Below are 12,909 nucleotides of genomic sequence, written 5' to 3'. Positions count from 1 at the left end.
TCGAAGTACACGTTAAAATACAATTTTCTCAAAGTCGTTCTTATCTTCATGTTTGTGATCAGTTCGTTTTTTTTGTAGTTATTTGATAAAAAAAAAACTCTCCCAAGATGAACAAATATTCACAGAAACATAGAAAATGTACAGTATGAAATACGTTTATGAAATAAAACCTTTGAAATGTTCTCGTTTCAGATTTGTCGTTTCCAGGAAACAACATTTTTTCGCTGTAAACATCTTGTGGTTTGATTTGAAAATAACTTTTACAATAACTCACAGAACTCAGAATCATCATCAGTTCTGGACTTGGTGTCCACATACTTTTGGCCATTTAGTTTGTAGAACATCCAGTGAAGTCAGAGACAAGAGACCAAAATACTGTTAAAAATATTTTTTTATACAAAACACTGAAATGTAATAAAACATTTTAACACCAGATTTAAAACTGAACATGAACAGTGTATTTCCCACATATCTTTTGATTTTCAAAACGAACACGGGACATTTTTGTTCTTATTTTCTTCACTTTCTGCAACATGAGCAGTTTTTCTTCCTCAGACCCGTTTGTGTTTTCATTAAAAACCATTAAAAGGGAAAAACTAAAATAAATTAAAATGTAAAAACATTTTCAAGTGTGTTCTCAAATAAAATCTCTGTTCAGTGTCTCCGGTCGAGACAAAGGTCGATTCTGCGTCGGCCTCATTTCCAGGTGAATCTTTTAAACTGTTTTAGTTTTTCTGAAAAAGTAAAAAAAAAAAAAAACATCATCAAATGGAAGAAACTACAAATGAGATTAAAAGGAACATTATAAAACCACAAAGGAATATTATTATAACACGATGGGTTTGAGTGACAGCTGTCTACCTGCAGTAACTGGGTCCAGACCGGTGAGACGACTGATCTTAGTGGTCGACAAGGCATCTTTCCACAGGTCACCTGACAAGAAGTTCAGAGAAATCCTTCAGTCCATTCGACAACTTTGAATTAAAGCCTGAGATGAAGTGTCGTGTGGATCTGTGACAAACATTTTGTGCAATAAAACTTGATGTGATTGTGTGTGTGTGGAAATATTTTCTAATATTTGTTTTTTCCGCTTTTATATAAAAAAGGAAATTGGGATTAATGTCGTGTTTGTGAGGTGAAAGTTACTTTTCTGTTTTACATGATTGTAAATTCACCAAACAATTAATCAAATGAACATAAAAGTCATGAAAAATGAATAAATTGATAATAAAAATAACACAGCATATGTGTTTATACAGTGACATTGTGGGGACCAGTCGTCCTTATGGGACAGAGTTTGAGTTGAGAGTAAATCTCCAGGAAATGAATGTAAGTCAAAGTAAACAAGCTGCAGTTATATCAATGTCTCATGATGAATAACGATGTCACACTTTTCTAAACACACAAACTCCACCTTCATCCCAAACCTCAACTGTAAGTAGTGGGAGGAGTTTACCTGAGATGCGGATGTTCTCATTGGTTCTGGTTTTGAGTGACGGTTTAGTATTCTTGGAATGACCCTGTGTGTTGGAGGGTCCCGACTCGTTGCTGGTCGGATCCACCTCCACCTGCCGGTGGCGACGGGACTTGGACGCCTGAGATCACAAATACAAAATCACACACACATGAGTTTTTAAAAAGGAAATTAAAGCACATTTTCACCAACTGTTCAACTTTAAAGAAAATATGAAGAATAGAAATAAAAGCAAACCTCGGCTGCCTCTCCGTAAGCTTTTGATTTGATGGAGGCGAGGAGGCCGGCTCTGTTGGAGCACTGTGGACACACAACAGGAAGTCAGACAACAGGAAGTCAGACAACAGCGCCGCTCTCTGGTTGTGGTTATTATCACAACTTTAAAAAAGGCAGAAGAAAAACATGGAGGTTTGATAATATGAGAATTATAAAATCCTGTAAGTTTATACAATCCAGTTCTAATTATGATGAATACAATTTGTATAAAGTGATTTCCTGTGTGGAGGTAATTAACACACACGTGAAGAATCCTGAAACACAAAGAGAGTTTCACAACACACAGAAGACACCAAATATACTTTAATCAAACTTTTAAGTGACGTGATGAGCTCAGTAAAGTTTAAAGTCGTGTCAGTCACCTCCTGCTGAGACGAAGTTCCCTCCCCACAGTCTTCATCTTGGTCTGTCGCATCCTGACGCCACAAGAAAGCATCAGCAGGGGAACAGAGAGAAACAGGTTTTCTACAGGTTCATGGCAACAAAGATGTGCATTCGTCAAAGAAGAAGTTTAAAAAGAGATCTACGGAGGCCTCAGAGGGTCATGAGGAAAACTTTGGTTTTACCTCCCTCATTAACTTTTCTTATTCCTGCTGCTACGACTGTTGTTGATGTTTTCACACTTTCTCTTTACATGATTATATATTTTTACACTCACATTTAGATCTTCTTGACTGGAGAGAGAAGCCTTCCACAGTTTTATTGCACCCAAGTATAAAGACAATAAAGATCATTGAACCATTTGAATCCTTCCTTCAGAGTTTTGTGCAATAGAGGGAGGTCGAGTTTTTCTGTCTGAAACCGAGGAAACAAACCAAACCTGAACCTGATGTGAAAATAAGCTGCACAGACCCTGTTCCTGACACAGATGTCAGTCGGAACCTGGCTCGGGTCTGATCCACACTCTAATGTGTAGCCATCATCTTCCCTCAGTATGGATCAGTTCATTGGGTTTTACTTTGAACTGAAGATTGCTGATCTACTCCTCATTAGAAATTGTTAGATGCAAACACACGGTTTCCTTTGAGGAGAAACCTGAAGAGGTTCTCACCTTGTTCTGCTGCCATTTGTGGAAATCCAGGACAGTGCTGCGCAGCTGAGGGACGAAGCTTTTGTGGATCAGGTTGACGGAGGTTTCCGACGGCAAAGAGATGGACGTCTTCATCTTCTCATAGAGCTCGTGGATGTTGGACAACTCCTGCAGAAGAAACACAACGATTCTTCAGTTTGCCCGTTTGTCCGAGTTGAAGCCAGGATCGACCGTCTCTCTGCTCTTACCTCCAACAGATCGCCGTTGATCAGCTCCTGCGGACGACACGCTCGCTCAACGAACTGCTCGCACAAGGCCGACTTCGCCATCTTCCTCTTCTTCTTGAAGGCGAGCTGGGACAAGAGGAAGAGGAGGAAGGGGGGGGATGAAGACAGAGGAAGGAGAGAAAACAAACAATTGATCGAAGGCGGCCAGCTCACCAGCGTTGGCATGGCGGTGAAGTGGAACGCTTTGAGGAACATCAGCCGGCGGAGGATGTAGACGGCGTCGAGGTGCTGAGCGTCCGCGGCGTCTTTCTCAAACTTCATCGCCTCGTCCCAGTCCTTCAGCGCCACACGGATCTGAAGCCAGAAGAACTTTATCGTTCACTGTGTTTCAGGTGCGACTTCATTCATTTAAAGTTCCTGTGGATGGTGAGGTCCTGACCTGCTCCGGCGGCGAGGCGGTCTGACACTGATACAAACTGTACAGCAGGTAAAGTCCCCCGACCCGGATCTGGAAGCTGAACGGCGGCAGGAAGTAGCTGTAGGCGAGATCCAGAACCAGGCGGCTGAACGCTCGCTTCTCGTGCCTCACGGTGCCGCTGCAGAACAAGAGAAACCACACGTGTTCGGTTCAAAACTGACAAACCTGATTCAGACCAGAGGAAAGGATCTGGAAAACTCTCACGTCCTGCTTTGGGTTTACTTTTGGTTTCAAAGACATTCATGTAAACATCGACAATTAATATTGATAAGTGGCTATATGAAAAGATATCAGTTCTTTTCACAGACTAAAACTAAACACAGTTGTGATGTTTTGTGTTAAACTTACTAGAAAATGTGTGTGAAGTTCGATTCCCTCCAGATTTGGGAGAAAACCTGGAATCGGACGGACTCAGTTTTCTGGAAGTGGCCGAGCAGCAGCTCACAATCCGACTTCAGCTGCTTCCTGCAGGAATCCATCTCACAAAGAAACTACACAACCTGAGAGAACACAGACACACACAGGTCACAAGTGAATCCTACAAAACCTGAGAGAACACAACACAGACACGGGTCACAAGTGAATCCTACACAACCTGAGAGAACACAACACAGACACACACACAAGTTACAAGTGAATCCTACACAACCTGAGAGAACACAACACAGACACACACAAGTCACAACTGAATCCTACACAACCTGAGAGAACACAACACAGACACACACAGGTCACAAGTGAATCCTACACAACCTGAGAGACTGTGAACACAACACAGACACACACAGGTCACAACTGAATCCTACACAACCTGAGAGAACACAACACAGACACACACAGGTCACAAGTGAATCCTACACAACCTGAGAGAACACAACACAGACACACACAGGTCACAAGTGAATCCTACAAAACCTGAGAGAACACAACACAGACACACACACAGGTCACAAGTGAATCCTACACAACCTGAGAGACTGTGAACACAACACAGACACACACAGGTCACAACTGAATCCTACACAACCTGAGAGAACACAACACAGACACACACACACAGGTCACAACTGAATCCTACACAATCTCAGAGACTGTGAACACAACACAGACACACAAACTCACGATATTTTAAACGTTTCATTGAGAAAACGTGTTTCTCTGGAGCCAGTGAACGTAAATTAACGTAAACACAACGAGCGTCGCACGTGTAATGCGTCATCGACAGCGTCAATGATGCCTTCAAGGACCGTCGTTATTACGCGCTTGACACCTGAGAGTTAATAGTGAGATTTAAAATGAAATCATATTTATTATCATATCATATTAATGAATGAGGTCACTCTTTCATGTTTTCATGTGACACAGCTCTATGTGTATTCATTTCATTTGTTCCCGACCCCCTGAACGTGGTTTTCTCCTCGTGACATCCTGCTCATTATTTCTCTAATATTTACTTTTCTTGCTTTGCTGTCAAAGCAGGCTGCTATATAAGGTTTATTATTATTATTATTATTATTATTATTATTATTATTATTATTATTATTACTTTCATTATTATACTTAAGAGAAAACAGACAAGTTAAGAAAATATAATTTTATACGTGTATCAGATTTCCGACTTGAGCCAGTGTACGTGAACGCTCCACCCGGATGTACGTGATGACGTCTTGCGGAAGTAAACAAAGCTCGGCTGACGTGGAGGAGTCGAACCGGATGAACCGGATCTGAATCCAGTGGTTCAGAACCGTGGGGTCGATTCCGCGTCTGTCACATTTAACGTTGGCCTGGTTGTGTCGGTGTCTCCGGCTCCAGCGGAACTAGCCCCCGTGTGCTAAGCCTCCCTGCGCGGTTAAGATGGCGGCGGCGGACGACGCCAGCCGGCCGTTCGCCGGATTGTCAGACGTGTCCATCTCGGAGGACATCCCGGTGGAGGGGGACATCTCCGTCCCCGTCGGCTCCTCCAGGAGAGACGACGAGTACTCGACGCTGGACGAGCCGGTGAAGGAGACCGTCCTGCGGGACCTGCGGGCGGTGGGCAACAAGTTCATCCACGTCCTGTACCCGAAGCGGAGCTCGGCCCTGCTGCGGGACTGGGACCTGTGGGGCCCGCTGCTGCTCTGCGTCACCCTGGCGCTGCTGCTGCAGGGCGGAGCGGCCGACTCCGACGACCAGGGGGGGCCCCAGTTCGCTGAGGTCCGGCACCAGTCTCATTGTCCACATGCTTCTGGGTTTAGGTTTCTGTGTGGGGGGAGGGAGGGGGAGAGAGAGACAGGTAGAGACAGAGAGAGACAGACAGAGAAATTGATAGAGAGGGAAATATCAAAAATCAAGGATGCACGAACATTGGCTCTACAAGTGGTTCTCAACTTCATTTTCCTTCACACCATTAAACCACTGTGGTTGTGAGCCTCTGCAGACCAGTGCAGTTTCAATCTGGATTTCTGTTTTCCAGATTCACGAGGTCACTGTGACCTTTGACCTTTGGAGTCTAATCAGTTCAACTTTGAGTCCAAATGAGCATTTGTACTAAATCTAGAGAGATTCCCACGAAGCGTTATTTAGATATGTTCACAAGAATGTTACGTACAACCCCAAAATACACATGATCACAAAGTGAAGTCGTCCTGGGGCCACAGTCCCTCAGAGTCCAGACCCTCAGAGTCCAGACCCCCTGAAGCCCAGGTTCAGGTCTGAAGACGGAGCTGAACTCCGGGTGAAGGACTGAAGGTTTTGACGTCACTGCTCCTTTGACCCGACTCAGCAGCAGCATAAACATATAATTCCGTTAAATATCAGGGCTAGGAATAACTTGCGTACTTCAGCTGACTCCATGTTCACATGTTGTGATGTCTTCCCGTGTCCAGGTCTTCGTCATCATCTGGTTCGGCTCCATCATCATCACCCTGAACTCCAAGCTGCTGGGCGGCACCATCTCCTTCTTCCAGAGCCTGTGCGTGCTGGGTTACTGCATCATGCCTCTGACCGTGGCCATGGCCGTGTGCCGCATCGTGCTGATCGGCGGCTCGGGGACGGTCAGCTTCGCCGTGCGCCTGGTGGTGGTGACGGCGTCCTTCGGCTGGTCCACCTTCGCATCCACGGCCTTCCTCGCCGACAGCCAGCCGGCCAACCGCAAGGCGCTGGTGGTGTACCCGGTGTTCCTCTTCTACTTCGTGATCGGGTGGATGATCCTGACGTTCTCGCCCTCGCAGTAGAGGAGGAGGAGCAGCAGGACTGGATTTGAGTCGGCAAAGACGAGGGAGGTTGATTTCGTGGAAGGACTCAGACGAACACTAGGATCTGCCTTTGAACGACTACTGACGTGACTGACGTGTTCCTGAGCTTCAGCTTCTTGACTCATGGGACATTATAATAATTCCTTAGGGAGCAGCAGGGGGTTTATGCTGAGTCGACGCCGCACTGCAGACGGGGTTTGAAAAAGCTGATGAAAATGTTCCGATTCTTCCAGTTTGTCTCCTAAAGCTGTGTAAAATAAAAAAAGAAGGTCCATAAGCTTGTATATAGAAATGCTTTATGAATGTTAGAATTCCAGGGCTACCTTCATTTGTCTCTTCCTCTCGGTCACTCTGGGGTTCTGACACTTTTACGCAGCTCGACCAAGAAACCAAACGGTCGTCTGTCATCTCATTTCGCTCTTTTGCATTTTTGTTGATGTTTTTTCTGAGGGGTTGATTTTTTCTTTTCGTGAGACGACAGATGACGTCTCAAATGTCTTGATCTTCACGATCTCTGTCTTTACGTCCACTTGCAGACTGTCGGTGAGCTGATGCGTTCACACGTACACGTCATCCTCCCTCGCTGGTTTTCAAAGGCGTCCTGAGGGAACCTCTGGCTGCGATTAGTCGACTAACCTGCCCGTCGACCATTAACCTTTGACCCCTGCTCTGTTTCAGAGAACCTGTCATTTCTCTTCTTAAATCACTAACACTGTCTGGTCATGTCTTTTAATTTATGGGTATTAATTTACATCAAAGAAAAAAGATTAAAATATATTTGATCTGCAGTGATTGAATGTTTTGTATTTTTCAGGCTCGGCTCTCAGACTAAATCAGACATTTTACTTTCTGTACAAATCCAACTCGTTTAAATAAAAAACACTGATTTAACAGAATGAATAAATCATTCAGAGTGCGTCAATCATTCTGTCGGCAGCAACACTTTAAATCCAGCTGCAACATTTTTATTATTTACCCTTTTAACTTGAAAAATGTAAATACCAACAAAATCCAGGAGGAACATTCAGGATATTGTTCTGTGCAGGTGGATAAATAGTATTTGTGTAGTTGTCATCTCTTTTGCAAATGATCGTTAAATAATAAAACACACACACACACACACGTTAATATTAAGTTGTGGGAACGAGATACGAATCTGTTCTTTACTGACAACACGAGGTCGACTGCAGTGAAGAAGCCTCTTGGAAGAGAAATGAGACGTTTCACTTCATCACATGATGGATTCTCTATAATGAGCTTTACTTCTACACACACTGACTGAGGTGGAAACATTTACAATCACTACACCTTAATATATGGGGCCCTGTTTTCAGCTACATGTCCAGTGCACAGGGGAAGTGGGATTAACTTAACCATCATTTACTTAACTTCAGAGGATAATGAATTCATACGGATACATATAGACTCTGAGCCCCTTGGTGACGTTAATGCAGACCAACGTTTGTAGAGATGAATTTGTATCTGTATAATTTCATGCTACTACAAACTTTATCCTCTGAAATTAAATCATATATTCATTTAGAATGGGGCATACATCATTTACAGATTCACTGTTGTGCACTGGCTGGTTTGGTTTAACAGTAAATAGAATCATATCACTGAATTTACAAAGACCATAAAATAACGACTGCTAACAAAATAAAAGTTTTAGAAAATGATTCACGTTGGAAAACAAAGCAAATCAAACAACATTAGAATCTCTCTCCTTGGTTGAATCCTACATGTAGTTATGTTTATATAAGATCAACAAGTTTAATTAAATTGTGTAATAACATTCTTCCAAGTATAAATATATATTTTAATGGGACAAAATTTGTTTAAATATGTGCAATGATAAAATGTTTTTTTCTTTATATGTTATTAGAATATGAATGTTGTTTATTATAAGTTGGTTGAATATATGTTGTGTAGTTTTATATGTTTCTTGAATTTGTTTAAAAGTGAACATTATGTAAGAGATTTCTTTTTATATATATAAAACGACGACAACAACATTTGACGTCATCACGGCGCGACAGCTCCTTCCAAGTCGGCTCGTGCATGTAAACATCGGGACAGAGTGAACAGCTGATCGACACGTTGGGGTTGAAACTGTCTTTCAGCACAGTGGGACCTCCCGCTGCTCCCCCCCCCCCCCGGCGGTGGCACCTCCCGCTGCTCCCCGGCCCGCGGTGCTCTCAGCTCGGTCACAGATGGAGCAGCTGCCTCCTGAAGTGTGGGTGCACGTGTTCAGCTTCCTGAGCCCGGAGGAGAAGCACACGGTCCGCCGCTGCTGCCGCTGCCTCCGGAGGCTCATCGACCACGGCTCCCTGTGGCGGGACCACACGGTGGTTCTGTCCGACCTGCGCCGCTACACCTACGGCTTCTGGGACACGCTGCGCCACCGCAAGCTCACCCGGGTGTCGGTGCGACACCTGCGGCGCAAAGAGTGGCGGCGGCTCGTCCGGTTCCTCCCGTCGCTCACCGCCATCGTGTTCGTGGACGGGGGCCGGTTGTACAGGGAGCGGTACCTGGATCACCTGGCCCGGTTCCCGGAGCTGAGGGACCTCGGGGTGCGGAACGCCGCCTGGGACGAAGCGATGCTCGGCCGGAGCGTGAGCGAGCACCTGCGGGAGCGACTCACGCACCTGAGCGTGTGCAACGTGCGGCTGCCGTGCACGGAGCAGTTCATCAGCACCGTGTGTCACCTGGTCAACCTGCGGTACCTGCTCTTCCACCAGCAGGGGGAGGGCTACGGGCTGGACACGGTGAGGCCGGTGCCCTGCGGGGTTTTCCACCGGCTGCTGCGGGACCTCAGCAAGCTCCGGCACCTGTCGTGGGGGATGAGGGGGGAACCTCCGGAGCCGCTGCCCGACGATTACCTGAGTCCCCTTGAGCCAGGTACAGCTGACACCTGTCGGCCCCGCCCCTTACCTGGCTGATTGATTGGTTCACTTTGCAATCAATCAATTAATCGATTACTTACTTCATTTATTTCTTGGAGACCTACAGCTAAAAACTCTTCATTATCAATCCACCTTTTATTTCCGAGTTTAGCAGGTCTGGTTCAAGTCCAGCCAAAGACCCGTGTCAATCAATCCAATTAAATAAGTACAGCCCATATTCACAAATCACAGCTTGTCTCTGAGAGTGAAACTACACATTCTACCCTTGTTACCACATGTGAGGATCCTCTCCCAGGACACAAGTAGATGCTGATGGAACTGAACACAACAGGATTCACTACGTGAGAAGAACCAGTTTGTAACATCGTGTTTAAAGGGTTAGGAGTTAGGAGTTAGTGTCAGTGATGGTCGAAGATGTGAGGAGACATCTTGCGTATCAAGCAGTGTTGGTGTGATCATAGTCCTCGATCAGGATCCACCATCTTGATCCACGATCCGCCAACAAACAAAGCAATTATAGAACCTTTCAAAATGGCCGTTGCAAAGTTCACATCCCCACTGTTTTAATTAAAGCAATAAAAAAACTCAACAAACAGTTTTTAAACAAACCTCTGCGTCCTCTTCTTCCTCTTGGGTCCGACAGGATCGAGCCGGTATGGCGGCCCGGCGCTCACCAATCTGGAGCTGGTGGATTACCCAGAAACCCTCCTGCCGGAGAACGCCCTGAGGAGTCTGACCTCGCTCAGGTCGCTGACTGTTCGCTACAGGTACATCAGAGAGGGGATCCAGTGTCGCCTGACGTCCTGGCTCAGTCCTCTGCAGCAGCTGGAAACTCTCAAGATCATCGGTGGGTTTGTTGAGTCTGAACCAAACATGGTCGGTGTGAAAGCGTCTGATTGACGGCTGTGATCATTCTTCTAACAACAAATTTGTGATTTTACTGTTATTATTTTGTTATTCTGTGGTGCAGGAACCAAAAACATGATTTTTATCTCTGTGTTTGTTCTGCAGAACTTTTATTTGACAGTTTTATTTGTTGTCGTCTCAGGTGGTAATTCTCTCGCCACATATACGACCACCATCCCGTCCAGCGTGACCAGACTGATGCTGCGTGTGGCCATAACTCTGAAAGACATGGACTCCATCGCTCCTAAGGTGCCGGCGCTCGAGCACCTGGACATCGAGCAGAACCGCTCCAGCGGCAGCCTCTGCAGACGGATCCCCATGTTGTTCCCTCAGCTCCGGACGCTCAGGATACGGTGCGTTTCACAGCAAAGCGGCGAGCCGAGGGGTCAGAGACAGATACAGTTGTTTGATCATGTATCCTTCCTTCTTGTGTTGTCAGGTTTTTCCGCCGAGAACCAGAGAAAGACCTGCTGAGCCTCCACCGGCTGCGACACCTGGTGCAGCTGGAGCTGCTGGTGGAGCGCTCCTACATCCTCAGAGATTACCTGAACGGTCACCCCTGGCCCAGCCCCTGCGTGCAGGAGCTGATCGACCAGCTCCGCGAGCTGTCGGAGAACCGGATCACTGTGATCACCACGATGCGCCAGAGAAACCCTCTACGAGAGTGTGACTGTGTGTGGGAGGGGGACTGAAGAGCGGGAGTGAAAACTGGGAAATCAGTTTTTATTCTCCTGAAGCGAGAAGAGGACGGAGTCGGGGACAAAGGAGTACGTCTGTCGACGGCGACAGATGGTGCCTGTTTTCTTTTGAAGGAAAAGGTTTGAAGACTAATGAGACGTAATGAAAGTCGTCAGATGTTAGAATCTTGTGATAATCAATGGAACTGAAGATTAGAGCAAACTTTGGCCTTAAAACATCATGAAAATGAAGCCCTGGCGACTCTGGGATTTATGAGCTCTGAGCAAACCAGCAAAGTGAAGTTTGATCGAGGAGGAGATCCAGAGAACGGACGGACGACTCAGCTCTGACTGAAATAAAATAATCAAATATCAGTTGACCAGCAGGAACCAAACGAGGCCGGGAGCTGGGGCTGGGTTTTGTAACTGGTTCCACAACAGATCCAGTTGTTTGCAAACTAACCAACATTCATGAAGCTCCATCACTTCATCATCAAGTAACGTGAGAATAAACAGGTGGTAGAGTCAGCTGTTATTTCAGTCTGATCAATAATCATCGTTTCAGCGGATCACAGCCTTAGTTTCTTACAACTATCCACTGATGCGTCATAAATAGAATGTGTAGATGCAGCTTCATCAGTATTTGTCACAACTATAAGAACTAATTATTTCTTTCCTTTTGGTGAATGAATGCACGATCATAGTTTATCATGTTGTTTCTCAAATTGTTCAAATAAAAGGGAAAAGTAAAGCCGAGCACAAACACACAAACACACCGTCTAAAGTTTAAATTAAATTACTCATTTATTAATTTAATTTAATTTAATTAAAATGAGTCATTTTATTCTACCATGTCATATGATGTTGTTTTCAGAAGCATCATATGTTTGGGTTGTGTGAGCTTTTAATTTCTATGTATTTAGTTTTTTTTATATTATTTCATCACAATTTACAGAAAGAATGAATATTTATTTGTTTCTGTGCAGCGACAGGAGACTGAATCCTGCAGCAGGAAGACTTTTTAAACCTGTGTATAATTTCATTGTTCTGTTTTTCAAGTTTATCAGGTCCCAACATTGAGTAGAACTGTGTATGCTGAAAATAAAATATATAATGTGTATTATTTACATGTGCAGTTATTCTTAAATTCTGTTATTTATTTAGCCCAAGGAAAGGACTCTTTATTTCTGTTTTAACTTTGTCAGTTTGATGTTAAACCGAACATCTGTGCTAATAAAGACGATGATGATAAAAAATCCATATGATCAGAGAAATGTTTGTTTATAAAAGTGACTCAGATCATGAAGGAATTATGGTGTTTGATCTTGGTTATTAATTACTGTGAATAAAACCAAATACACTTTATTTTACAAAAAATAATTATTTAATATCAAGATTTAGACTTTCTCAACTATACAGTATAATCATTAACAAAAATATATGAAGTCCATTTAACGGATTCAAAAACACAGTCATGATGTTAAGCTGAAATGTCATGATGATGATTCACGTACTGGTCATGTGGTGTAAACAGGAAGCAGATAATCTACTGACAGATAATCACCAGCAGAGGAAAGTAAAGTCTTTGTTTAAGGGACAGAAGATGTAAACGTAGCAAAGGTGATGTGTGTGAAAACCGTATCAATGTGGACGAATCCAAATCAGTAAATACAAACGTCTTTTCGTTTTTTTCTCACGTGTG

General features: G+C 44.4%; 4 protein-coding genes across 4 annotated transcripts in view; 2 read left to right on the top strand and 2 right to left on the bottom strand.

Annotated features, from left to right (window-relative positions):
* LOC117756706 overlaps positions 1-12,909 on the bottom strand; it is a 34,702-nt gene that overhangs the window by 12,356 nt on the left and 9,437 nt on the right. The gene's annotated exons all lie outside the window — the stretch shown is intronic.
* Positions 319-4,849, bottom strand: snapc1b (small nuclear RNA activating complex, polypeptide 1b). The gene is made up of 11 exons (XM_034577504.1): positions 4,608-4,849; positions 3,834-3,993; positions 3,447-3,603; positions 3,221-3,361; positions 3,029-3,133; positions 2,802-2,948; positions 2,113-2,166; positions 1,712-1,774; positions 1,457-1,595; positions 862-933; positions 319-734 (listed from the first exon to the last, which is right to left on the bottom strand). The coding sequence occupies exons 2-11, from the start codon at positions 3,962-3,964 to the stop codon at positions 697-699; spliced, it is 1,047 nt and encodes a 348-aa protein (XP_034433395.1). The 5' UTR covers positions 3,965-3,993; positions 4,608-4,849; the 3' UTR covers positions 319-696.
* On the top strand, positions 5,096-6,698 carry yipf6 (Yip1 domain family, member 6). The gene is made up of 2 exons (XM_034577520.1): positions 5,096-5,678; positions 6,350-6,698. Exons 1-2 carry the CDS (start codon positions 5,340-5,342, stop codon positions 6,695-6,697), a joined length of 687 nt encoding a protein of 228 aa, XP_034433411.1. The 5' UTR covers positions 5,096-5,339; the 3' UTR covers position 6,698.
* Positions 8,600-12,209, top strand: im:7136021. Its single transcript, XM_034577499.1, has 4 exons — positions 8,600-9,619; positions 10,268-10,471; positions 10,673-10,883; positions 10,970-12,209. Exons 1-4 carry the CDS (start codon positions 8,932-8,934, stop codon positions 11,220-11,222), a joined length of 1,356 nt encoding a protein of 451 aa, XP_034433390.1. The 5' UTR covers positions 8,600-8,931; the 3' UTR covers positions 11,223-12,209.

The sequence above is a fragment of the Hippoglossus hippoglossus genome, chromosome 22 (assembly GCF_009819705.1).
Source record: "Hippoglossus hippoglossus isolate fHipHip1 chromosome 22, fHipHip1.pri, whole genome shotgun sequence".
Taxonomy (NCBI): Eukaryota; Metazoa; Chordata; class Actinopteri; order Pleuronectiformes; family Pleuronectidae; genus Hippoglossus; species Hippoglossus hippoglossus.
The sequence above is the reverse complement of the archived record's forward strand: the minus strand, read 5'-3'. Positions and strand labels throughout refer to the sequence as shown.

What these genes read in the sequence shown, in the direction of transcription:
- snapc1b (XM_034577504.1), bottom strand. Translation starts at nt 3,964, where the DNA reads ATGGATTCCTGCAGGAAGCAGCTGAAGTCGGATTGTGAGCTGCTGCTC. An exon ending in AACTTCACACACATTTTCTA is followed by an intron (nt 3,604 to 3,833) that starts GTAAGTTTAACA and finishes CTTGTTCTGCAG; the next exon opens with CGGCACCGTGAGGCACGAGA. An exon ending in TCTGGACCCAGTTACTGCAG is followed by an intron (nt 735 to 861) that starts GTAGACAGCTGT and finishes TTACTTTTTCAG; the next exon opens with AAAAACTAAAACAGTTTAAA.
- yipf6 (XM_034577520.1), top strand. Translation starts at nt 5,340, where the DNA reads ATGGCGGCGGCGGACGACGCCAGCCGGCCGTTCGCCGGATTGTCAGAC. An exon ending in GGGGGCCCCAGTTCGCTGAG is followed by an intron (nt 5,679 to 6,349) that starts GTCCGGCACCAG and finishes TCCCGTGTCCAG; the next exon opens with GTCTTCGTCATCATCTGGTT.
- im:7136021 (XM_034577499.1), top strand. Translation starts at nt 8,932, where the DNA reads ATGGAGCAGCTGCCTCCTGAAGTGTGGGTGCACGTGTTCAGCTTCCTG. An exon ending in CCTGAGTCCCCTTGAGCCAG is followed by an intron (nt 9,620 to 10,267) that starts GTACAGCTGACA and finishes TGGGTCCGACAG; the next exon opens with GATCGAGCCGGTATGGCGGC. An exon ending in GGAAACTCTCAAGATCATCG is followed by an intron (nt 10,472 to 10,672) that starts GTGGGTTTGTTG and finishes TTGTCGTCTCAG; the next exon opens with GTGGTAATTCTCTCGCCACA.